This window comes from Styela clava, chromosome 6, assembly GCF_964204865.1.
Source record: "Styela clava chromosome 6, kaStyClav1.hap1.2, whole genome shotgun sequence".
In the NCBI taxonomy this organism is placed as follows: Eukaryota; Metazoa; Chordata; class Ascidiacea; order Stolidobranchia; family Styelidae; genus Styela; species Styela clava.
In genome coordinates this window covers 23,265,995-23,292,870 of record NC_135255.1, presented here as the reverse complement: position 1 = coordinate 23,292,870, position 26,876 = coordinate 23,265,995, and the positions used below count along the sequence as shown (strand labels likewise).

The 26,876-nt window shown below is 36.5% G+C and overlaps 2 protein-coding genes across 4 annotated transcripts; one reads left to right on the top strand and one right to left on the bottom strand.

The window, feature by feature from the left end:
* Positions 1–12,385: 12,385 nt before the first annotated feature.
* LOC144424344 (centriolar and ciliogenesis-associated protein HYLS1-like) lies at positions 12,386–20,386 on the top strand. Of its 3 annotated transcripts, none has more exons than XM_078113541.1 (9): positions 12,386–12,553; positions 14,558–14,631; positions 15,074–15,159; positions 15,816–16,225; positions 16,609–16,780; positions 17,164–17,212; positions 17,635–17,698; positions 18,486–18,600; positions 19,339–20,386. In XM_078113541.1, the coding sequence occupies exons 3-9, from the start codon at positions 15,118–15,120 to the stop codon at positions 19,468–19,470; spliced, it is 984 nt and encodes a 327-aa protein (XP_077969667.1). In that variant the 5' UTR covers positions 12,386–12,553; positions 14,558–14,631; positions 15,074–15,117; the 3' UTR covers positions 19,471–20,386. The 3 variants fall into 3 exon arrangements, with proteins under 3 accessions (XP_077969667.1, XP_077969669.1, XP_077969668.1); XM_078113542.1 differs by lacking the exon at positions 12,386–12,553 and adding an exon at positions 14,144–14,291; XM_078113543.1 differs by lacking the exons at positions 14,558–14,631; positions 15,074–15,159.
* Positions 20,387–22,173: 1,787 nt separating this feature from the next.
* On the bottom strand, positions 22,174–25,013 carry LOC144424341 (fibrinogen-like protein 1). The gene is made up of 5 exons (XM_078113538.1): positions 24,566–25,013; positions 24,286–24,452; positions 23,815–23,914; positions 23,409–23,505; positions 22,174–22,928 (listed from the first exon to the last, which is right to left on the bottom strand). Exons 1-5 carry the CDS (start codon positions 24,987–24,989, stop codon positions 22,604–22,606), a joined length of 1,113 nt encoding a protein of 370 aa, XP_077969664.1. The 5' UTR covers positions 24,990–25,013; the 3' UTR covers positions 22,174–22,603.
* Between the last annotated feature and the right edge of the window lie 1,863 nt (positions 25,014–26,876).

The following is a 26,876-nucleotide window of genomic DNA, read 5'->3' as shown; positions in this document are numbered from 1 at the left end:
TGATTGATATAAAAAAGATTCATACACTCTACACAATACAATTTGAGTCGATGGGTACAAAATTTTAAAATTATGTGTAATCCATTGCTGAAAAAAGCTTATTTCGCCTATATCGTCATAGGTGAAAAATCGTAAATTTATGCACTTTTCAAATATTACTCACATGTCTTTCCGCCCAAGAGGGGCGAGATTTTAATGATTGATATAAAAAAGATTCATACACTCTACACAATACAATTTGAGTCGATGGGTACAAAATTTTAAAATTATGTGTAATCCATTGCTGAAAAAAGCCTATTTCGCCTATATCGTCATAGGTGAAAAATCGTAAATTTATGCACTTTTCAAACATTACTCACATGTCTTTCCGCCCAAGAGGGGCGAGATTTTATTGATTGATATAAAAAAAATTCATACACTCTACACAATACAATTTGAGTCGATGGGTACAAAATTTTAAAATTAAGTGTAATCCATTGCTGAAAAAAGCCTATTTCGCCTATATCGTCATAGGTGAAAAATCGTAAATTTATGCACTTTTCAAACATTACTCACATGTCTTTCCGCCCAAGAGGGGCGAGATTTTATTGATTGATATGAAAAAGATTCATACACTCTACACAATACAATTTGAGTCGATGGGTACAAAATTTTAAAATTATGTGTAATTCATTTCTGGAAAAAGCCTATTTCGCCTATATCGTCATATTTGAAAAATCGTAAATTTATGCACTTTTCAAACATTACTCACATGTCTTTCCGCCCAAGAGGGGCGAGATTTTATTGATTGATATAAAAAAGATTCATACACTCTACACAATACAATTTGAGTCGATGGGTACAAAATTTTAAAATTATGTGTAATCCATTGCTGAAAAAAGCCTATTTCGCCTATATCGTCATAGGTGAAAAATCGAAAATTCATGCACTTTTCAAACATTACTCACATGTCTTTCCGCCCAAGAGGGGAGAGATTTTATTGATTGATTTAAAAATGATTCATACACTCTATGAAATACAATTTGAGTCGTTGGGTACAAAATTTTAAAATTATGTGTAATCCATTGCTGAAAAAAGCCTATTTCGCCTATATCGTCATAGGTGAAAAATCGTAAATTCATGCACTTTTCAAACATTACTCACATGTCCTTCCGCCCAAGAGGGGCGAGATTTTATTGATTGATATAAAAAAGATTCATACACTCTACACAATACAATTTGAGTCGACGGGTACAAAATTTTAAAATTATGTGTAATCCATTGCTGAAAAAAGCCTATTTCGCCTATATCGTCATAGGTGAAAAATCGAAAATTCATGCACTTTTCAAACATTACTCACATGTCTTTCCGCCCAAGAGGGGAGAGATTTTATTGATTGATTTAAAAATGATTCATACACTCTATGAAATACAATTTGAGTCGTTGGGTACAAAATTTTAAAATTATGTGTAATCCATTGCTGAAAAAAGCCTATTTCGCCTATATCGTCATAGGTGAAAAATCGTAAATTCATGCACTTTTCAAACATTACTCACATGTCTTTCCGCCCAAGTGTCACGTGATTTTATGGATTAATATTAAAAAAGTTCTTAAACTCTACACAATACATATGGAGTCGATGGGTACAAAATTTTAAAATTATGTGTAATCCATTGCTGAAAAAAGCTTATTTCGCCTATATCGTCATAGGTGGAAAATCGTAAAATTAGGCACTTTTCAAACATTACTCTCATTTCTTTCCGCCCAAGAGGGGCGAGATTTTATTGATTGATATTGAAAAGATTCAATAACTCTGCACAATACAATTTAAGTCGACGGGTACAAAATTTTAAAATCATTTATTAGATATTGGAGGGTAAAATGTTCCACCTGGTAGACATATAATCCTTGCGCTCAGTACGAACGACATCGATGGCCCTTGTTCAACGTATGGAAAGCGAAACGAGAAAGACTTGAACCCACTTTTGGATGCCGTGTCGCTCGTGTATCTGAGTACAAAGGGAGATACATCTTTTCGTTTATAGTTTTGCTGCTTTTTCGTTACATTTGACAACAATAGGGAACAAGAATTATCAAACTCTGTAAGCCAAGCTATTATATTCACATTGTAACTTGAAATGCTGCGTCAAATACCATCTCCATTTCATTAATAGATCAAGTTTATTTATTTATTTTAGGTTGTTTTGGCATTGGTGCTTCCCCAACCAGGCCGACATGCTCACTGTGTGCCAGAGGTCAATGATGCTATTTGTCGATTGGCAATAACTAAAAGATAGAGCATTATAAACTTAGAAGCATTAGGTCAGGGGTGGGCAATTACTTTACTGAGTGGGCCGGATGCGGATAATAGACCTGGTTACTGGGCCAGAGGATCCAAAATCAGAATGATCAAAAACGGTTATTTGTAAATACGTAGACATAACGATTATTAATGGGACGTTATTGCAGAGGATGGCAAATTACGGCAGCTGCACGAATAAAGTTTATAGAAAAAGAAGTTTGCAAGTGTTTTGGATAGTTGACACGTACAAACTGATTTACATCTCACCGAAAGACATAGTGACAATTTAAACAGTTCATTTACAACTAATTTATTGAAACACAACTAAAAATCGACAAATTCACGCAAAATCGCTAAAACTAGGCAATGTTTACATCGTAAACTTTTTGCTGATTGGTCATTGTTACGGATATCACCAGGGGGAAACATCCATACGTAGGGATTACGGTATTTACTTAAGCCGAAGATCAGTAATCGATATTTTCAATGAAATGTCATTTTAAATCATCGATACTTTGAACGGAAATTTATATTCATAAAAACCATAGTCATGATGTCGGCACAAGTGGGCCGGATGAAACACTCGGGTGGGCCGGATCCGGCCCGCGGGCCGTAATTTGCCCACCCCTGCATTAGGTGAATACTGGGGGAACTGGGCTGGGGACGACGTCAATCTTTCCGATATGGGGCTGCAGGCATTCGTCGTAATCCTGCAACAAAATGTTGATGCAATTTTTAAAAAAGGTTTGTTTGTCATAATTAATGACCTACATTTTATGATGTTTTTGTGCTCATATTGGCATACTTGAATAGTTGTTTGGAATATTTGGTAGGATTGTATGCTAGTATATATTCATATTTATCTCGAGGCAGATACAGAAAACTGCATAGCGGGATACGGTCTCCATATCAGATATGGGATTAGCAATCAGATAGGTCAAATATCTCATGGTTTGGTGTTGGGGATCATAGGTTGACTTCTTTCTTCAGTAGCATGAGCGCAACCGTTTTTAATATAAAATGACTTTTTCGCCGTTCAGAAGTTGCAAGAAATAGATTTTTAGTTCACGCGATGTTATTGATGCATGGGCTTTCTTATCAGTCAAAGATGACAAACGAGTACACGAGAAATTATGAAACGGCTTATAGGTTTTGGTTCTTTAAATTTTCTCGACCATATAATCCGATCACCACATTCAAATACATGTCACAATTTCGAAACCTTTTTTTAAAAACTTGTTTACATACTCGCTGAAATTATGGATTTTGTGCGATGTTGACGTTGGATGGTTGGATATGATGGGTGACGTAAGGTGACTAAGAGTTATGAACGACTTTTCATCTCACCGCGGATGTGATTCCTTTTTCTGCACCTTTTCAACTTGGAAAGAATAGGAATATTGATGACATTATAGCATCCGCACACCATAACAACGGACAATGTCTTGTTACAAAACGGTTGGTGCTTCGGTTTTTGCATGGTGCAAACGTTTTAAATTAGTTTACCACCGCATCTCCGAATGCGATGGGCAGGTTCAAAGATTCAAATCCTTTGGGATAATCATATGCAAGAGGACTGCTGGTCTCTAGAAAGTGGTTCATGTAATCCCCGGTCGATTACAACTTCCTCCGACGTCAAGTCCGCGCACCGGAATTAAATACCTGGTTGGCTATTTTTATGGACTCGTAACCCTGTCCTAAGGCCGTGTCGAGCCGTAAAAATAAACCATTCTATCAGCCTTACCTCTCCCCGTAATAAATAGGACAATTCTATCCAATATGACATAATTCGAATCTTTGCATTAAAATGGTTTATTGAACTCTATATTGAAATGTGTCTCGTCAAGAAAAAAAAGGCTCTAATTGATCAGGTGCAGTATCACCATATTCTGTACCGGTATTTTCCTTATCACTTTGTTGACTATATATTTGTTTTCGGCCTATGACACGGTGCCATAATACAAGACTAATTTCCTTTTGATGCTTGTTCACGTACCCCAATAACGATGAGTGGTATCAGATTATTCCACCAACCACGTTCAACTGATGTAAGTTGAAGATGTCAAGTTTGTTCAATTAGGGAAAGATTTTTAAACCTGAAAACTAAATTTCTGGTATATGTGTTAAGTTGTTCTGATGTCTTACTAATTATCAATGTACAACTTGTATTTACTGCTTTGTTGACGTATAAGATTAATGTTTTCAGAAAAAGAGGTAAAAATTGATACTAAACCAGAAGTGTTTAAATTCTGAACAGTAAAATGCGCAGCCAATCTTTCAAAGGGATAACGGGCAAACCACGAACATGCTGACAATCAAACCACGGGCATACTGTCCACATTTTATTGGTCTCGAGTCCGTGTAGAATTATATTAAATATTAATTAGTTAGCATATCACATATTTTTTTCAGAAGTTTAGTCAACACGAAGGATGGATGATGGCTCGTGGCCTTACTGTTGCCTGTTGGTGCCAGTAGAGAATGGAGCCTTAAGGCAGCTACATCGCTCCACTAGTCTGGGGGCTCACCCAGAAGTAACAGCACCCCCTAAACCTCCCTTACTGGCGTAACAGGTAAATTTTGTTCAGATAATTTTATCAATTTCTTTTTTAATCGGACATTTTGGATTTTCATTAGTGTAAATGCATCAAATGTGTTTTATTCATTATTAGACCATTAAACATGCTAAACGACATGCTCAGATATAAAATTATCAGTTACTGATTACATATATATATACGCAATGTATGTTTTTGAGATGTATGTATAGTGTATGTACCTTATTAATTAAATATAGCTCATTTGTATAAAATGATAAAATCTCACCCTGTTTGCGTGGATACATGGACTTCTAAATTTTTTGCATCTTAAATATGTGTATTTTAATTGCACCTTAGGCAAAACATTTTGAATTCGAAAGACTTATAACATGTATATATTGTATGTATTTTTGTATGTTTTATGTTCATTAATTAAACCTGGCTTTTTCTAGTTTAATTCTCTACGATTTGGCTTCCAAATTTTGTCTGTATAATATTAGGTCTGTTTATTATGTATCAAATATGCATTTGGGACTTTGAATAAATATGAATAAATCTCAAACTTTAAGAATATTTTGTTTCCTTTGTGTACGTCGATCGAATGATATATGATATACGATTTTTCAACTATGCCGAAATATGCGAAACAGGCTTTTTCAGCAATGGATTACGCATAATTTTAAAATTTTGTACCCATCGACTCAAGTTGTTTTGTGTAGACTTTTAGAACCTTATTAATGTCAAATAATAAAATCTCTCCCCACTTGGGAGGAAAGCGATGTGACTAACGTTTGAAAAGTGTATATAATTACGATTTTTGACCTATGCCGATATTTGAGACATAGGCACTTTTCAGCAATGGATTTCATATAATTTTAAAGTTTTGTACCTATCGACTTAAATTGTATTGTATAGAGTGTATGAATCTTTTTTATATCAATCAATAAAATCTCGCCCCTCTTGGGCGGAAAGACATGTGAGTAATGTTTGAAAAGTGCATAAATTTACGATTTTTCACCTATGACGATATAGGCGAAATAGGCTTTTTTCAGCAATGGATTACACATAATTTTAAAATTTTGTACCCATCGACTCAAAATGTATTGTGTAGAGTGTATGTATCTTTTTTATATCAATCAATAAAATCTCGCCCCTCTTGGGCGGAAAGACATGTGAGTAATGTTTGAAAAGTGCATAAATTTACGATTTTTCACCTATGACGATATAGGCGAAATAGGCTTTTTTCAGCAATGGATTACACATAATTTTAAAATTTTGTACCCATCGACTCAAATTGTATTGTGTAGAGTGTATGAATCTTTTTTATATCAATCAATAAAATCTCGCCCCTCTTGGGCGGAAAGACATGTGAGTAATGTTTGAAAAGTGCATAAATTTACGATTTTTCACCTATGACGATATAGGCGAAATAGGCTTTTTTCAGCAATGGATTACACATAATTTTAAAATTTTGTACCCATCGACTCAAATTGTATTGTGTAGAGTGTATGAATCTTTTTTATATCAATCAATAAAATCTCGCCCCTCTTGGGCGGAAAGACATGTGAGTAATGTTTGAAAAGTGCATAAATTTACGATTTTTCACCTATGACGATATAGGCGAAATAGGCTTTTTTCAGCAATGGATTACACATAATTTTAAAATTTTGTACCCATCGACTCAAATTGTATTGTGTAGAGTGTATGAATCTTTTTTATATCAATCAATAAAATCTCGCCCCTCTTGGGCGGAAAGACATGTGAGTAATGTTTGAAAAGTGCATAAATTTACGATTTTTCACCTATGACGATATAGGCGAAATAGGCTTTTTTCAGCAATGGATTACACATAATTTTAAAATTTTGTACCCATCGACTCAAATTGTATTGTGTAGAGTGTATGAATTTTTTTTATATCAATCAATAAAATCTCGCCCCTCTTGGGCGGAAAGACATGTGAGTAATGTTTGAAAAGTGCATAAATTTACGATTTTTCACCTATGACGATATAGGCGAAATAGGCTTTTTTCAGCAATAGATTACACATAATTTTGAAATTTTGTACCCATCGACTCAAATTGTATTGTGTAGAGTGTATGAATCTTTTTTATATCAATCAATAAAATCTCGCCCCTCTTGAGCGAAAAGACATGTGAGTAATGTTTGAAAAGTGCATAAATTTACGATTTTTCACCTATGACGATATAGGCGAAATAGGCTTTTTTCAGCAATGGATTACACATAATTTTAAAATTTTGTACCCATCGACTCAAATTGTATTGTGTAGAGTGTATGAATCTTTTTTATATCAATCAATAAAATCTCGCCCCTCTTGGGCGGAAAGACATGTGAGTAATGTTTGAAAAGTGCATAAATTTACGATTTTTCACCTATGACGATATAGGCGAAATAGGCTTTTTTCAGCAATGGATTAAACATAATTTTAAAATTTTGTACCCATCGACTCAAATTGTATTGTGTAGAGTGTATGAATCTTTTTTATATCAATCAATAAAATCTCGCCCCTCTTGGGCGGAAAGACATGTGAGTAATGTTTGAAAAGTGCATAAATTTACGATTTTTCACCTATGACGATATGGGCGAAATAGGCTTTTTTCAGCAATGGATTACACATAATTTTAAAATTTTGTACCCATCGACTCAAATTGTATTGTGTAGAGTGTATGAATCTTTTTTTTATCAATCAATAAAATCTCGCCCCTCTTGGGCGGAAAGACATGTGAGTAATGTTTGAAAAGTGCATAAATTTACGATTTTTCACCTATGACGATATAGGCGAAATAGGCTTTTTTCAGCAATGGATTATACATAATTTTAAAATTTTGTACCCATCGACTCAAATTGTATTGTGTAGAGTGTATGAATTTTTTTTATATCAATCAATAAAATCTCGCCCCTCTTGGGCGGAAAGACATGTGAGTAATGTTTGAAAAGTGCATAAACTTACGATTTTTCACCTATGACGATATAGGCGAAATAGGCTTTTTTCAGCAATGGATTAAACATAATTTTAAAATTTTGTACCCATCGACTCAAATTGTATTGTGTAGAGTGTATGAATCTTTTTTATATCAATCAATAAAATCTCGCCCCTCTTGGGCGGAAAGACATGTGAGTAATGTTTGAAAAGTGCATAAATTTACGATTTTTCACCTATGACGATATAGGCGAAATAGGCTTTTTTCAGCAATAGATTACACATAATTTTAAAATTTTGTACCCATCGACTCAAATTGTATTGTGTAGAGTGTATGAATCTTTTTTATATCAATCAATAAAATCTCGCCCCTCTTGGGCGGAAAGACATGTGAGTAATGTTTGAAAAGTGCATAAATTTACGATTTTTCACCTATGACGATATAGGCGAAATAGGCTTTTTTCAGCAATAGATTACACATAATTTTAAAATTTTGTACCCATCGACTCAAATTGTATTGTGTAGAGTGTATGAATCTTTTTTATATCAATCAATAAAATCTCGCCCCTCTTGGGCGGAAAGACATGTAAGTAATGTTTGAAAAGTGCATAAATTTACGATTTTTCACCTATGACGATATAGGCGAAATAGGCTTTTTTCAGCAATGGATTACACATAATTTTAAAATTTTGTACCCATCGACGCAAATTGTATTGTGTAGAGTGTATGAATCTTTTTTATATCAATCAATAAAATCTCGCCCCTCTTGGGCGGAAAGACATGTGAGTAATGTTTGAAAAGTGCATAAATTTACGATTTTTCACCTATGACGATATAGGCGAAATAGGCTTTTTTCAGCAATGGATTATACATAATTTTAAAATTTTGTACCCATCGACTCAAATTGTATTGTGTAGAGTGTATGAATTTTTTTTATATCAATCAATAAAATCTCGCCCCTCTTGGGCGGAAAGACATGTGAGTAATGTTTGAAAAGTGCATAAACTTACGATTTTTCACCTATGACGATATAGGCGAAATAGGCTTTTTTCAGCAATGGATTAAACATAATTTTAAAATTTTGTACCCATCGACTCAAATTGTATTGTGTAGAGTGTATGAATCTTTTTCATATCAATCAATAAAATCTCGCCCCTCTTGGGCGGAAAGACATGTGAGTAATGTTTGAAAAGTGCATAAATTTACGATTTTTCACCTATGACGATATAGGCGAAATAGGCTTTTTTCAGCAATGGATTATACATAATTTTAAAATTTTGTACTCATCGACTCAAATTGTATTGTGTAGAGTGTATGAATTTTTTTTATATCAATCAATAAAATCTCGCCCCTCTTGGGCGGAAAGACATGTGAGTAATGTTTGAAAAGTGCATAAACTTACGATTTTTCACCTATGACGATATAGGCGAAATAGGCTTTTTTCAGCAATGGATTAAACATAATTTTAAAATTTTGTACCCATCGACTCAAATTGTATTGTGTAGAGTGTATGAATCTTTTTTATATCAATCAATAAAATCTCGCCCCTCTTGGGCGGAAAGACATGTGAGTAATGTTTGAAAAGTGCATAAATTTACGATTTTTCACCTATGACGATATAGGCGAAATAGGCTTTTTTCAGCAATGGATTACACATAATTTTAAAATTTTGTACCCATCGACTCAAATTGTATTGTGTAGAGTGTATGAATCTTTTTTATATCAATCAATAAAATCTCGCCCCTCTTGGGCGGAAAGACATGTGAGTAATGTTTGAAAAGTGCATAAATTTACGATTTTTCACCTATGACGATATAGGCGAAATAGGCTTTTTTCAGCAATGGATTACACATCATTTTAAAATTTTGTACCCATCGACTCAAATTGTATTGTGTAGAGTGTATGAATCTTTTTTATATCAATCAATAAAATCTCGCCCCTCTTGGGCGGAAAGACATGTGAGTAATGTTTGAAAAGTGCATAAATTTACGATTTTTCACCTATGACGATATAGGCGAAATAGGCTTTTTTCAGCAATAGATTACACATAATTTTAAAATTTTGTACCCATCGACTCAAATTGTATTGTGTAGAGTGTATGAATTTTTTTTATATCAATCAATAAAATCTCGCCCCTCTTGGGCGGAAAGACATGTGAGTAATGTTTGAAAAGTGCATAAATTTACGATTTTTCACCTATGACGATATAGGCGAAATAGGCTTTTTTCAGCAATGGATTACACATAATTTTAAAATTTTGTACCCATCGACGCAAATTGTATTGTGTAGAGTGTATGAATCTTTTTTATATCAATCAATAAAATCTCGCCCCTCTTGGGCGGAAAGACATGTGAGTAATGTTTGAAAAGTGCATAAATTTACGATTTTTCACCTATGACGATATAGGCGAAATAGGCTTTTTTCAGCAATGGATTATACATAATTTTAAAATTTTGTACCCATCGACTCAAATTGTATTGTGTAGAGTGTATGAATCTTTTTTATATCAATCAATAAAATCTCGCCCCTCTTGGGCGGAAAGACATGTGAGTAATGTTTGAAAAGTGCATAAATTTACGATTTTTCACCTATGACGATATAGGCGAAATAGGCCTTTTTCAGCAATGGATTAAACATAATTTTGAAATTTTGTACCCATCGACTCAAATTGTATTGTGTAGAGTGTATGAATCTTTTTTATATCAATCAATAAAATCTCGCCCCTCTTGGGCGGAAAGACATGTGAGTAATGTTTGAAAAGTGCATAAATTTACGATTTTTCACCTATGACGATATAGGCGAAATAGGCTTTTTTCAGCAATGGATTACACATCATTTTAAAATTTTGTACACATCGACTCAAATTGTATTGTGTAGAGTGTATGAATCTTTTTTATATCAATCAACAAAATCTCGCCCCTCTTGGGCGGAAAGACATGTGAGTAATGTTTGAAAAGTGCATAAATTTACGATTTTCACCTATGACGATATAGGCGAAATAGGCTTTTTTCAGCAATAGATTACACATAATTTTAAAATTTTGTACCCATCGACTCAAATTGTATTGTGTAGAGTGTATGAATCTTTTTTATATCAATCAATAAAATCTCGCCCCTCTTGGGCGGAAAGACATGTGAGTAATGTTTGAAAAGTGCATAAATTTACGATTTTTCACCTATGACGATATAGGCGAAATAGGCTTTTTTCAGCAATGGATTACACATAATTTTAAAATTTTGTACCCATCGACTCAAATTGTATTGTGTAGAGTGTATGAATCTTTTTTATATCAATCAATAAAATCCCGCCCCTCTTGGGCGGAAAGACATGTGAGTAATGTTTGAAAAGTGCATAAATTTACGATTTTTCACCTATGACGATATAGGCGAAATAGACTTTTTTCAGCAATGGATTACACATAATTTTAAAATTTTGTACCCATCGACTCAAATTGTATTGTGTAGAGTGTATGAATCTTTTTTATATCAATTAATAAAATCTCGCCCCTCTTGGGCGGAAAGACATGTGAGTAATGTTTGAAAAGTGCATAAATTTACGATTTTTCACCTATGACGATATAGGCGAAATAGGATTTTTTCAGCAATGGATTACACATAATTTTAAAATTTTGTACCCATCGACTCAAATTGTATTGTGTAGAGTGTATGAATCTTTTTTATATCAATCAATAAAATCTCGCCCCTCTTGGGCGGAAAGACATGTGAGTAATGTTTGAAAAGTGCATAAATTTACGATTTTTCCCCTATGACGATATAGGCGAAATAGGCTTTTTTCAGCAATGGATTACACATAATTTTAAAATTTTGTACCCATCGACTCAAATTGTATTGTGTAGAGTGTATGAATCTTTTTTATATCAATCAATAAAATCTCGCCCCTCTTGGGCGGAAAGACATGTGAGTAATGTTTGAAAAGTGCATAAATTTACGATTTTTCACCTATGACGATATAGGCAAAATAGGCTTTTTTCAGCAATGGATTACACATAATTTTAAAATTTTGTACCCATCGACTCAAATTGTATTGTGTAGAGTGTATGAATCTTTTTTATATCAATCAATAAAATCTCGCCCCTCTTGGGCGGAAAGACATGTGAGTAATGTTTGAAAAGTGCATTAATTTACGATTTTTCACCTATGACGATATAGGCGAAATAGGCTTTTTTCAGCAATGGATTACACATAATTTTAAAATTTTGTACCCATCGACTCAAATTGTATTGTGTAGAGTGTATGAATTTTTTTTATATCAATCAATAAAATCTCGCCCCTCTTGGGCGGAAAGACATGTGACTAATGTTTGAAAAGTTTATGTTTTACGATATTTACTTTTAAAGTAATTACTCGTGCTGCATTTTTTTTGTTTAAAACTCATATTCATAAGCTGTTGTTTGATGATTCGCACTTTACATTTTTCTGGCACGCACTTATTGTTCCAATTTACAGAAGTAACGTATATAACTTTATTTTTGTATTTTTATATTCATTCGCTTCCTAATTGCGTATGGAAATTTAGTCCCGCCTCCGATTCTGATATGATATTTGAACTTTTCGCTTGGTTGCACACAAAGGTCACCGTGAGAGTCACTTCACAGTGGTGATTCTGTTGGTGTTTGTTTTGAAATCGCTTATTGAAAATTTTGAATTTTGTGTTGGCAGTAATTTTCAAGAAATATGAAGAATTTAGAATTCACCGACGATGAGATTTGGGAACAACTAGCGAATCTGGGATATTTTGACGTTTCTCAGACAAGGTTGAGGCAATTTCGTTAAGGTTTGTATTAGTTTTACGATTTTACCATGCGTTTTGCTGTTTAGTGTTATCGTAAAACCGTGTAACTTGGGATGGTATGTAGACTAACTTCGGATGAAATTTTCAATCGTTTTTATCTCGACTAAATTATGTCGTATTGTGATTCTGGCAGTTTCTATAGTGAGTCCTGGGGTCTCGTGAAGTACCTCTAGATGGCCTGGCTCAACAATTTTTACATAACTTATGTCATTCCTAACCCCCAGACTGGATTCTATGGCAGATGCACGCCCGAGGGCGCTAGCGCTCCGCAAAAATGCATGCGAGCGATTTCAATTTTGCACGCCGATAATTTGCAATTGCTCACCAATGTAAATCGGTTTAAATGGTTTTTAAATCAATAATCCAGTAATATAAAGATGCCAAAATATTATAACTCCACAAATGTCGACAAATACTAGCTTGCAAGCTTTGGTCTGATCGAAAAATTGCGAAGCAAAAAAGACCATATCGTGTTGAATAATAGGAATCCCGTGAGTATAGTTATGGACGAAAAGATCTCCTCCGCACCAACGCTGGCCAGGTACGGCTCTGATTCAGCGTATTTTTCATACAATAATTTTACACGGATGTACTGAACAGTACCGGTATCTAAAGTCGCACAAACACTCTCAAAATTAGTGACGAAGTATAAAAAGAATGTTTGGGGTCAAAGGTCAAACGTCCATTTTTGCTCTAATTTGACGTATTTTTTATCCATTAATTCTACGTAAAAACACTCAAAATTAATGACAAAGTATGTCCATTTTGCTCTGGTTCAACGAATTTTTTTTATCCAATAATTTTACGCGGATGTACTGAACAGTACCGGTATCCAAAGTCGCACAAACACTGTCAAAATTGGCGACAAACTGTAGAAATAATATTTGGGGTCAAAGGTCAAACGTCCATTTTTGCTCTGATTCAACGTATTTTTCATCCGATACCGGTAATTTTACGCGGATGTACAATACAATACAATTTTATCACTGCCAATTTGCAGAAACGTAATACGGCCCTCCAAAGTATACGGATGGTCGCGCAAACAATCATCCAAAATCGAGCAAGCTATTTCTCATGTTTTGTCATCGTAACGATAACGATAAGAGAGAGAGAGAGAGAGATCACTGGCGTTAATGAGTTCATTATAGTTTATTTTGGACGATCGTAGCTATACTTTAGCAAGCTCTATGACGCAATTGTGACTTCGCAGTGATGTAATTTTTGGGTGACGTGCGCAGGTGAGGGTTAGGAATATTATATACAAAAATCGTTGCGCTACGCCCACTAGAAGTACTTGAGGGAATATTATATACAAAAATCGTTGCGCTACGCCCACTAGAAGTACTTGAGGGCGCGTACTTCTGGAGGGTGGAGGCTAACTCGCCATGGAGGCTAACCTGCGAGTGGTCCATGGCGAGTTAGCCGTCAGCCCTTCAGGAGACCTGAATTCTCCATTCTAATAAGTGTAGGCTTATATTATGGAGCTTTCAAAATAAATCTGTCTATCTTTTTTGTGTAATGGCTGAGTTCTGGAGTTGTAATATCCGTACTGTAATAGATTTAGATTTTTCACAGTTGGTCTTGTGAAAGCCAATACATGACTTGATCATATGGTAAACCACCGCTCCTATTCTGGCGCTCCAGAAGTGTATCGGTATTTACTGTTGGATAATTCTCAAACATTATTTGGTGCTCCAGAAGTATGTGTATCAATATGGAGGTAACTAATTTTGTTAGCTTACTTTACATCAAGTTGTGTGACGGGACTGAAACCTATGGGCAGGGAGTATATTAACTTGGCTAACACAGAAGGCCCCCAAACTCGTAATAGAACTAAAATATAGAAAATCGGAATAAAATTATGGCCTAACCCTAACCTGGTACTGGTACATACATATACTACTCGAGTACCCTATTCTCGACTTGGCGGTGTGGCGCGCTTTTATGGCGCACTAAATATCCTATTTTGTTTTGCAAATCTCAAAGACTTGTTGAGCATGATCGATCAAGCGGAAGTTCTTCATAGTTCACCGGGAATTCATCACCGAGCACAAATTCTGGTACGATTTCCGTTACAGAGGAACAATGCCATAAAAATATATATAATCAATTGATCTCTCTAGATATTTTTGGCATTGTTCAGAATAGTTCGATTTGAAGATCTTGCTGCACACTAACACGAATATATTTCTGTAACATTTTGTATTATGTAAGTCTGGAAGTGATAGCCAGGGATATTTATGTGCGAGAGGATTGCTGTATTCCTCACCGCCATAGGGTGGTTCACTTATCCACTGGTCGGTTATGGCTTCATCTACCATTAAGTCCATGCATATGAGAAAAATACCTTGCTAGCTAATCCCATACCTGACATGGACTGGTAACCGGACGAGACGCCGTGGTATGTTGTATGATCTATTCGTCTTAACAGCTTTCCTTAACATGTCTTATCCTGATCAATTCATGAATACAGGATATTCAAACAGTTTTTTCTTTATTCAGACGCTCCCTCAAGTCCTTCAAACCAGAGACAAGGGGAACCGTCGATGCCCAAACCAAACGTATCCAGATATCAACCCCATATCCAGGTAATGACTGTAGAAATTTTAATACACATTTATTTTTGGTAGTATGTGAACTAAGATGACGGACACCGGAACATAGTATGTGTAACAGGTTAGGGTTAGGGCATAATTTCAGGTACAAATACTACGGGAGTCAATTGGCTAGTCCCCGAACTCATAATGGAACGAAAATATAGAGAATTGGAATAAAATTATGGCCTAACCTGGTACACATACTACGTTTCGGTGTCCGCCATATTGGTTCACATATTCTGCACCTATTTTTGTAACATTTTCCATCTTTACACAAGGGAGGCTTTTATCCTACATGGCCCACTGTTTATCATTCCAGTGGCATTCATAGTGTTATTTTGATTGGTAGCCTACTTGTTAAGAGGGAAAAGTAGAATCATTTTTTCTCTAGCATTGTGGCCCCCCTCCAAGTGATCTGTGGCCCCTTCATTGGGCCACTTGCCCCAGGTTAGGAACAGCTGGTTTATGAAGACTTGAATTTCCTCGGTTCAGCTTTGTACTAAGCACACCTTCGATTTAAAAAATTCTCACTGCCCCACTGAGTGGTATTAATAAGTTTGTTAGTATTTTACAAGTTTGGCATTATTTATTCGACCCCTCGCACTGCTTAAAACAATCCCTGGGTATAACGTAATTTCTTTTTATAGGTTTCTCCTCGTCGAATGGCTCCATCAACACTGGGAACTTCGGGACAGACCCGTACAACGACAGCTTTCTCCTCGTCTAGCGGCCTTGACACTTCACCTGAAACTCACGTAAAAACTGTGGATGACTCCCCACTAGGTAGCAGTGATGAGTCACAGTTGCCACGACAACCTCGTGATTTCACTGCTACAATTACAACAAATAATGATATTCCCACATCTTATGATCGTCACGATAACGATGATGAGGTCACAGGATTTTTTGGTTACCCTAGCAACAGCGATGACATCACTTCTCAAGGTAGATTTCAAACTACCGGTGACATCACACCGGTAACCCCAACAACCAGTGTCACGCATGAATTACCAACAAGCTCAGAAAGGAGAGTCATCAGACGCAGGAAAGTTCTAAGGTGGGTATTTCTATATCTTCACTCTAAACAAGGCAGTAGGCAAGCTATCAAGCAAGTTTTTATGGAAGAGTTTTCCGCCCTAATTTTGAATATGCTCTAGAACAGGGCGTCCAAAATTTTAAGCTTGTGAGTCGCATTCTTTTTCATAATATTCAAATTTTTTGCCAACCTGTTAAGTCGGCATTGTTATACAAGCACGTCACTTTTCTGGTTTTGTGTTCGAAGTCGGTATTGTTATGTAAGCGCGCCTTTTCTCAGATCCTATGTGTTCTTCGAAATTGTGAAATATATGTTTTCGCCCTAGTTTTAGTAATTGTATTTCAAATCAAAAGTCTAATATCGAATTATCGAGTCAAAATGTCTCAAAATTGTTGCTTTTTTAGAAAACAACAAAATGGAGAATCTGCGGTCTTCGATGAGTCGTTAGTTGCGGACGGGATGAACGAAAATTCTTACAGACTTCACGACATTTCCATGGATGACATGGCGGTCAGTTACGATCGGGAACGCTTGGCAACAATGCTCCCACCTAGACCTCATACAGCCAGGCCTTTAGTGAGTCACGCAATAGTTTTTGGTTATTTTCGACTGGGTGGGTCACTCGACCTGTAAGTGCAATTACAAGACTTGTGAGTGCAATGAGTCATTGCCAATGACTCAATTTGTAGTTTTTCACAGCAGCGGGCTAAAATGACTCAGCTTGTGAGATTTAATGACTTCGGCCAGTCAAACGATAAGTTTCACTTATGTCTGAGTAAATCTGAGAAATATTTTCTTAAGATTTTTATTACGAACAAAGCTTTGTGAAAGTAACCATTAGTTTGTAAGGAGGTACTATGTTTTTGTCGGACATTTTCTGGTTCAGAATTGCTCACCAATTTATCTCACCCTTGGTGAGGTGGCCAATGTTGTTAAGTCCAAGTCTTTTTTTTTTTCAGGGAATGAAATCGGATCAAGATTTCATTCACGATCAACCGTTACCTTCATGTGAGTGTGATTTTTATTTGCATGAAGCTTCATTTTAGGAATATTTGAGGAATTTCAATTTAGAAATTCACTTTGGAGTGAATTTATCGGGTGTCGGGTGCAATTTTCTGGGTGTCGGGTGCAAATTTTCGGGTGTTGGGTGCAAATCTTCGGGTGTCAGGTGCAATTTTTCGGGTGTAGGGTGCAAATTTTCGGGTGTTGGGTGCAAATTTTCGGGTGTCAGGTGCAAATTTTTGGGTGTCGGGTGCAAATTTTCGGTGTTAATCAATGTACTGTAAACTAATCATGAATAGCACCCAGTGATGAAGCCCTTTGCTTGTGCCCTCCAGTAAAACGCTCTGTGGCCCTATAGGGGGGCTTGTGGCCCAGTTTGAGGAACCCTGATCTACCCCACCCCTAACCCCACTGTTTTCTATCTATAGACATCAGACCGAACACAGTTCACCCTCATACAAGGAATATCAAGAAATCAGACCCTGTTAACAGGTTGGTTACTCTTTATGGAGTACTTTTTGATGACACGTTTTAACTGTAGGCAACTACTGGTACGTAACAAGCAACATTATTGCATGGATCAGTATCTTCCCCATTCGGCAAACCCAATTTGTTATTTTCCAATGATTTTCGAGATAAAATTATATTTTCATTAAATTTGAATGTAATATTATTCGAGTAACTCTCAATAAAACTCGTATGTATTATAATTGGCGGTCCCGTAGTAAGTGTACGAAGATGTTTAGCCTGAAGAGTGCAATAACTCGATTGTGACTCGGGGGTACACTGATCTGGCTTCTGATTTGGTAATACATTGACTCGAGTTGTAACTTGAGAGTGCATTGATTCGACTTGTGAATCGAAAGTGCATCCACTAGGCCTCTGAGTTTGACAGTGCATTCACTCGGCTTTTGTCTCACAATTACAGTAACGTGACCTGAATTGTAATCTGAGAACGCGTTGATTTGACTTGTGAATCGAGAGTACATTTTCTCGATTTGACTTGTGACACGAGGAAACATTGACTCGACTTAGAAACGGAGTGCATTCACTAGGCTTCTGACTCGAGGGTGACTAATGAATCCATCGACTAGAGTCATGACTTGTGAGCGAATTCACTCGACTCGTCACACATAAAAGCAGCGGGCCGAATGAACTTATGAGTATTCTACCTCGACTCAGAAATTTGATGAAACTTGGACTTTAGCAACTTGTACCCAGAATTTCGATGGGATACCTTTACAATGAATAATCCTCTCAAAATATTTCCATCTTGTAGATACCATCAATACAGAGACGTATGGAATTCAATAAAAGCTCCCGGAGAGAAAAGCCATAAAGATTTAAGATGGGAAGTCAAAGCCCAAATGATGTACAAGGATGAACCACAGCCGGTTAGTATTGCTACCCATAGCGCACTTGAACTTGAAATTTTGACTTCCTGCATAATTTGTTAACTATGCAAAATCTGAGTGTTGACAAGGGCCAAACCAAATAATTCGGGTTGTGGCCTTGCGGGCCCGCCTGTTGCTCACCCCTGACTTAAAGTCTAGCAGTTTAACCAGCATGTCATCGCTCGGCAAAAATGAGGGATATTTTTGCCTATTCTATAATACATATTAAAGACTGCATGCCGTTAAAGGCATCACTGCTACATTCGGCACTACCTACTTATGCATGAGCTATGCACGAGGTTAACCGAGAGATATGTATACGCAAATACAGTTGAGTCTAACCCAGTGAATCTCAAACGATGGGACACGTCCCTCAGGGGGGCGTGGAAATATAAGGAACTACCATGATCTAAGACAGTGGTCCCCAAAGTTTATTGATCTGGGGCCAAAATTAGAAGCGGAAAGTTGTTCGCCGGCCAGAAGAATGGAGCACCTGCCTCGACTTGTGGTAAATGCCGTGACATTATATACTGGTATATTGAATTGCAGCGTATATATATGTGCTTAAACCTATCGGGGATTATTCTTGTGGCCTCCAGAAACCTGCCCCGTTGCCCTTCAAGGGAGACCTTGCTTAAGACCCAGCTTAAGATACTTGAAAGATCCGGATTCGGACCGCGGTCCGCCAGTTGAGTAAGCCCTGCTCTACACTATTCCTTCAACCTGTTTTCTTTCTAGAAGCCGCAAAGAATCTACGTCCCCAACACCTATGTTGTACCGACAAGTAAAAAGCGATCTGCTCTACGTTGGGAAGTGAGGCATGCGTTAGAGAGAGGAATGCCTGTGCCTTCTACATATACCGTGTTGTAATGATGACTTTTCACAGGTTCAGCGATACAAACTCACAATTAGTTGGACCGTGGTTCTTAACCCTAAAAGTTTCATTTACATAAATAGGATTTGTATTACGCTGTGGCGAATGGTCGCCGACTCAGTATACAATTTGTTTTTATCTTATGCTTGCAGAGCTCACGAGAACCCTGAAATCTATTTGCGGATTCCCGGTTGGTAATGATTATCTTAGGCCAGTGGTTCCAAACGCGGCCCGCGGGCTAATTATGCCCCACATAACAATTTATTATGGCCTGTCGAACTTGAGTATAATAGTTTAACACTTCATGCTTTTTTTGTAGTTTAGATACCGCCAATTATCCTAGTTTGGGCATGGGTGCATTCGTAACAATTCAATTATCTCAATTATACGTATCGATATCGACCCCTAGCGGGCGCTCAACTCTCCAGGCCCGCGATTATCATTTCGCTTCTAATTTTGGCCCGCGGTAAATCAAGTTTGGGAACCACTGTCTTAGGCCATCAATAATATCAGATTGCATTCACTCGTAATTGAATTCTTATGCAGCCTGATTCGACTTTTTATTTCATTGATATTTTTTTGCTGTCTTTTCGGCCTATCTTTATCAAACATCTTATAAGTCTTAAGATGTAAATTTCCATTTGAGAAAAAGACTTATAAAGTTATTTTTGGATATTGATATGTTTGAAATTTGCATAAACTTTGGAGTTGAAATAATGTGGAGTCGGAGTCGAATCTTATTTCATGAATTTTTACCAAATTTCCTAATCAGATTTTAACAGATAAAAGTTGTAAAGACTAAATGTATTAAACATAGGTTGTGGAAATGTGAATACTGGCTTTATCAGTTATTCTATCTTTTTATATCAAGTGTGATAGAAAATGAATTTTAAATATACTTTCATACTAAAACTCTTGTTGTCAGAGATGTTGAAAGACTAATGTTTTATTTCGATTGGGGATTGCTGTTTTTAAATATGTGCAGATTAGAATCGTATCATTCCTCTTCCCAAGCGGCCTAGTTGTACCAGTCCATGTCGGGTATGAGAATAGGGCCGGACCCGGCCAACCAGTGATTAAGTGAACCTCCTTGGCACGTTGAGGAGTCCAGCAACTCTCTCGCACTCAATTAACCTCCCCAGAATTCGAACTGGCATGGATTACTCAGAGATGTGATGGAATTTCTGTTTTTTTTCACATTGAAACGCGAGATCGGTCAAATTTGGAAGAAATTTGCGTGAAAGGGCGTTCACGATTGTACTCCTTAATTATGTGAACCAAGATGACCGACACCAGAATGTAGTATGTGTACCAGGTTAGGGTGAGGCCATAATTTTAATCATATCGCGAAACACTGACACTTGTTTGATTACCTGGCGAAGTATGAAAATAGTCGACCGATTATTCGTTTTGTACGTACTTGGTGGTGGAGGTTGTAACAGATCAACGGTTACGTGAACCGGCGCTCCAGGAATATTTGAACCAAGATGACGGACACCGGAACTTAGTTTATGTAACAGGTTAGGAATATACCATAGTTTTATTCCAATTTTCCTTATTTTAGTTCTATGACGAGTTCGGGACTAGCCAAGTGACTCCCGTAGTATTAGAAATTGTTGTCTAACCTGTTACAAATACTACGTTCCGGTGTCCGCCCTCTTGGTTAACATATTTTGGAGTACCCGTGAGTCACCCTGAACAGTTAGAAATCAACCAATCCTCTGAAACATAACCTACCTCCACGCGTAATGTAACCAGAGTTGCAATGTGACGGAACTGGAATTTTCTGTTTTTAATGGTTTCGACTTATATATATATTGCCCAATGCGTCAGATACGACCCATATTGGCAGACTCCGTGCAACTCGTCTTAGAACGTTCGTCGCTATTCTTGTATTGACCGTTGATACAGTCTGTCTTGTATTTCTGCTTCGTAGTATATCTGTTCAATCCGTGCATTTTTGTTGGGAAATAGGGTCTTTACTGGCTTCATTGTATTATCGGACCTATTGTTCAGCACACTCAATCTTTGGTGGGTTGGGTTTTACTGACTTGGCAAGCACACTTAATCGTGAAGCCGCACCACTGCACGTGTTACAAACGCTTAGCGCGAATCACCAATGACAGAAGTCTTTCACAAAACTTAAAGATTGGAGTCAAAGTTAGGTACGGACAGGACAGCACATGTGTACCGAGTACACATTCCATTTAAAACTATATTCGCGCTAAAGTCTCACCCAAAAAATTTCATTCCTCACAATTACATCCTTGTAAAATTCCGTTCTGTCAAAATTGCTTTATCGAATGAGTTCGTTATTAGGAACTTTATCGTCGCAAAATGAACTTCCCACAAAATATCGTTCTCGCAAACGACTATTACTACAAAAGTACATTCCTAAAATTGGCAAACATCATTGGCGCTCGCAATCAGCAGTCTTCCTGTTTTTCAATTCGAAAATATTGACTAGCATGTTGTCTAATTAATACATGATTTATTGACATTTAAGCATGCTATCAAAAATTGAATGATTAAAAATTACTATGTACATTTGAAGAAACTTGAATGAATTCAAAACAACGAAATTGCTAGATTTAATGAAAGTTTCAAGACATAAAACAATTGTTTTGTTCAAATTTTACCATTTAAAGATGTCAAACAGAAAATAATTTTACATGTATTTATACAAGATTAAACGGATATTTAGAATAATGACAAAATGGTTAGTTCAGGTATTTGTTATATTTATTATTAAAAATGAAAACTCTATCTCAGATGATTAAGTGAAAAGTCATTGAAATATTGATTTTGTGAAATGAAAATATATTTACATTTTACCAAAGGCTGTGGAAATCATAGTTCGAGATATTGAAGAAACCGAATTCAGAATCCGAGTATAGTATTAAAATGAGAAAAATTTGAAATTAGGAACTTGGAAAATTTTGGCTTCTGACTTCAGATAAGTACCTGGTAAAATTTGGAACTTTGTATTTTGACGTAAAGAAATTGGGAAAACGACTTTTTGCAGGATAAGTTTGATATGGTAATTAAATTTTTGTTCAAAATTGCAACACCGATTTAGGAAAATTTTTAACATTCTACTCTAACTCCACAGCCTTGGTTTAGACATTATTACATTCTCGGACGGAATTTCATTTCTGTGAACTTCAGTGAGTAATCCATTCCCTTCCAATGATACCAGATGACTCCTTCAGCGTGTTTACTAGTCTGACCTCCACTGATATATTTACCGTTGAGGGTTGAGTGATGGCAATTACTAAACCACCATCCACCACTGTTCCAATGACTCGCACAGTTGAGACCAGACCTATCATTGTCCCGATCCTTCGTCGTAAACTTCATTGCGTTATGAAAATCAAGTGAATCTCCAGCATTTCCCGAATATCCTCCAACATTGAGTTCGTATTTTGTAGAAGCGGATCCGATGGAAAACGACCTGAAATGAGAAAATAGTATTTCAAACACATAAACATAACATTAACATAGAATTTTCATACTCAGACCAGAAACCCGACAAATCAGTTTTTATCACTTATATGACGATATAAGCCTCGAGAAATGCTCGTCCCGATCTGAAAAAAGCTCTAAACAAGATGTCATTAATAGATAGGAGGCTTTTTGAGACGATAGAAAATTTCTTAGTTTTGTCCTATTTAGTCAACTTGGTCAATATCATAATCAAAGCTATTACTCGACCAGAAAATTTTTCATTTAACACGAAATAAAGATAAGAAGTCGGATTTGAAATAATAGACAAGTTGCCGGAGTCAAATTCTTCCAAATAAATCTGAAAAGTATTCCGAATGATTCAGCTTTTTTAATCAAAAATTGTCGTTTCCGATTCAGATGCCGGAGTCTCCGTCCGCAATACCCACAACTGTAAAAACGGGTAAAATATAATTGATGAAATACTCACGAATACTTGGCGTAGGCTTTATTTCCCTCCCAATCTTCCAAATCAATTCTGAGTTCAAATTCACCGTCTGATGTTAATCGATGAAGTGTCTCCAATCCTAACAAATTTGAAAATATTCTAAATTACTTGTATTTTATTATGTGTTTCACGAATTCACCCTGGACAAGACTCACAAGCGACTATATTTTGAGAGAATATTTGCACTTCAGTTATATTCAATTCCAACTGTTTTATTTCAGTTATCTTTCCAAATATATATATATCATAGAATCTAGTTGTGTTGTCAGAATTCCCAGTTTTCTGGTGATATGTTATCTATGTAACTTTATAAATGATAAACAACCAAAAGTTTCTTGAAAGAGTTTCTTTTAACAAGTCTATTCTTTCCAATAATCATCTATCTTACCCATCCAATATTCAGATTTTGGGTTTCCGAATCCGTTTGTATAATCTGCCCAGTTATACGAGGCGAAATCGAGCATTCCGTTAGACCTTCGTTGGAAAACCTGTTGACAGAAAATATCAAAAATTATAATCCACTCATGTACCATCAGTCATGGAGTGCCATTGCCATGTTTAAGGTTCTCTACAGCAAAAATTCCTATTTGCTTATTTGGATGTGTCATATTGATAGAGAAATTACCCAAGATATAACGTTCGGATTTAAATTAAGTCGCCTATATACAAACTGATAGACACATCAGACATACGAAGCTAGACGGTATGAAAAAATCGTGCGTTATAAAACCCCTTGGAAATAGAGATGCTAATTATCCATCTGAAGGATCACATAGATCATGAGCTTCGTTATACCAATTTAGACTGAAGAATATGGAAATAAAATTGCCGAAACATTCTGAAAGAAACCACTTCTTACCATCCATTTCCCTCCGTCTGTTTCTACGTCGCAATAAGCATTGAGTCGATATCCTAGCTTAAGTGAGTTAATTTCGAACACACCGCCAGTCTCGGTCTGAATCGACGCCATCTTATTTGTATCGAAATTGCTGCAATCTTCGTTTCGCAACGTTAGATCATACTTCCCTAAAAAAATTAGTACACATCTCGATCAGCAAGACTTGATGAGACTTGCGTGGGATAGTGATATTGATATTTTAGTAAATTAAGTTACATAAAAATTTATTAAATGACATTACTTGATAATTTTTCTTCCACAATCTCTACGATCCTTGTGTAGTTTACTTGGCCAGGAGGACCACGTGGCCCGGAATTGCCGATGGGCCCTTGAGGGCCAGGGACTCCAGCGGGCCCACGGGGGCCTGAATCTCCAATAGGTCCACGCGGACCGGGCACTCCTTCCGGCCCACTGGGACCAGGATTTCCAATGGGCCCTTGCAGGCCAACTTTTCCTGGAATTCCCGAAGGACCCCGTGGCCCAGTTTTTCCAACACGTGGCTCTCTCTGTTGTCTTGGCGATGTATGGTCGGTATCTTGACACATATACGTTTCGCAATATCGATTCATTTGCTCGGTCAGTACTGTCCCATAATTATCCAAAGCCGATGCGTTCCCCAAAGTAATTATTCCAATAAATATAAACAGGGTGATATATTTGATCATGGTTAGTTTATATAATTTTCGTATTAATCTGAGATGAATATACAACACTTTAAAATTACAACTTACTCAACAGAATTACAGTAGATAACACATACAACACGCAAATGGAATCCGGCTGAAGTCTGCTACATCTATGCTCTGCATTTTAGATTTAGAGCCAGAATGACTGTTGGCATCCAGCCTGTGTCTAGTCTATTTGGAATATTGTCTAGAACAGTGGCTCCCAGCCTTTAATGGTTATTTAGCGCTTTCCGGGGGCTTTTAGCACTCATGGCCCTCTGTTTATCATTCCATTGGTATTAAAAGTGTGTTATTTTGAATGGTAGATTCCATATTCCATTATGTTTAAACAATTCTTGCTCAACAAAGTGAAAATATTTTGTGAAACAACCTTATCAAGCAATGAAACTAGGAAGAACGGCGAGTTTTTTGTAAAGTGAAAATTAAAAGCAATTTTGCGCCTAGCACTGTGTCCCACCTCCAACTTCTCCCTTTGGAGGACAATTCCCCCCTTTTTATAGAACAACGTTTCCCAACCTAGAAGGAATTTTGCTGTTTTGGGAGAAGAATTTTGCGTTGAGACGTCCTATGTACCTATGCGTGTTTCGTGCCTTTTTCAAAAATCACGTTTTGAGAAAATAGATGATGTAAACCAGGTCTGGAGTAGGATCAGGTCAAAAGCAATGGCACTTTGTTGGATCTGGAAAAAAGCTTGCCATATTACATAGGCCGGAACTGTTAGAAATTAAATTAGCTTCTATCCCAACAATCTAATTATTATAATCTATCTTGCAGCTAAAAATCTGTAAATTGTGCTCTGTCGTAATTTTTAATATGCTCTGCTCAAAATATTTGTTCTATGCGGCTTAGGGTAATTTAAAATGCAACCTCCAGTCCAACAACACCAAAAACTAGCCAAGCCAAGCAAGCCATGACATCATTTTAAAAAGATAAAAGAGAAAGAAACGTGAGCAAAATACGACGCGAGTAAATAACAAGAGATTTGTTTACAATTCAACACCCCGATATCTCAGCCCCTCATTGCGTGCGAACCAAAGTCCTACAAAGTATGAATGGAATTCCTATGCATTGAACCCTGAACGTATCTTCGCCGCAACTCAGAATAAAAAAATAAAATAGACAATTTCACCTCACAATGTCTTGAATATTTCCACACGTTAAAATTATTTTTTTATGCAAGTTTGCTCAAATCATTTTGTTCCAAATTACCACATAGAATTTTGCTTTTACGTTTACCTGTGACCTTAGCTTGGGCTACTAAAGTGCAGTCTCAAATGAATAACACTATCTCAACTTCTCTGTCAGTTTTAACTGGTACCCAAGTAATGCTTAAGCGTGCCATGGTTTATTTGTATATTTTTTATTCTACGCTCACACCCGCTATTCGATCCGAATAAGGCACCGTGCGAGCACCATCGTAAGAGACTACTATTTTTATTCGAAATTTAACGCTAGAACCTCTAGGACATTGTACTGTTGAGTTAAATCTCTTCCTCCACCAAACCAGCTACAATCTTTTGACATGTTCAGGATAAATATAATATATTATAAATCTATCATGCAGCTATAAATCTTCATATCGTGCTTTGGCGAAATGTTGAAAATGCTCTGCTCAAACATTGGTTCTAACCGACTTGGGTAATTTCAAAAGCAACCTAAATTCCAATAATGCCAAAAAAACTGTCGAACTAAACTACCTATTACTCCGACTTCACTAAACAAAAATTATTTTATCATCACACAATGACTGAGCGAAATATGAATTAGATTCAAGTTACGCCAAGAAAAAAAAAAGTGAGCAAAATACGGCACGAGTAAATAACGAGAGATTTGTACACAATTCAAGACCTCGATATCTCAGCTCCT

Excerpts from the sequence above, each read along its gene's own strand:
- LOC144424344 (XM_078113541.1), top strand. The coding sequence starts at position 15,118 with ATGCCCAAACCAAACGTATCCAGATATCAACCCCATATCCAG. Across the intron at positions 17,213-17,634 it reads CGATCAACCGTTACCTTCAT|ACATCAGACCGAACACAGTT; the intron begins GTGAGTGTGATT and ends TTCTATCTATAG. Across the intron at positions 17,699-18,485 it reads AAATCAGACCCTGTTAACAG|ATACCATCAATACAGAGACG; the intron begins GTTGGTTACTCT and ends TCCATCTTGTAG.
- LOC144424341 (XM_078113538.1), bottom strand. The coding sequence starts at position 24,989 with ATGATCAAATATATCACCCTGTTTATATTTATTGGAATAATTACTTTG. Across the intron at positions 23,506-23,814 it reads AAAATCTGAATATTGGATGG|GATTGGAGACACTTCATCGA; the intron begins GTAAGATAGATG and ends CAAATTTGTTAG. Across the intron at positions 22,929-23,408 it reads AAAGCCTACGCCAAGTATTC|GTCGTTTTCCATCGGATCCG; the intron begins GTGAGTATTTCA and ends TTCTCATTTCAG.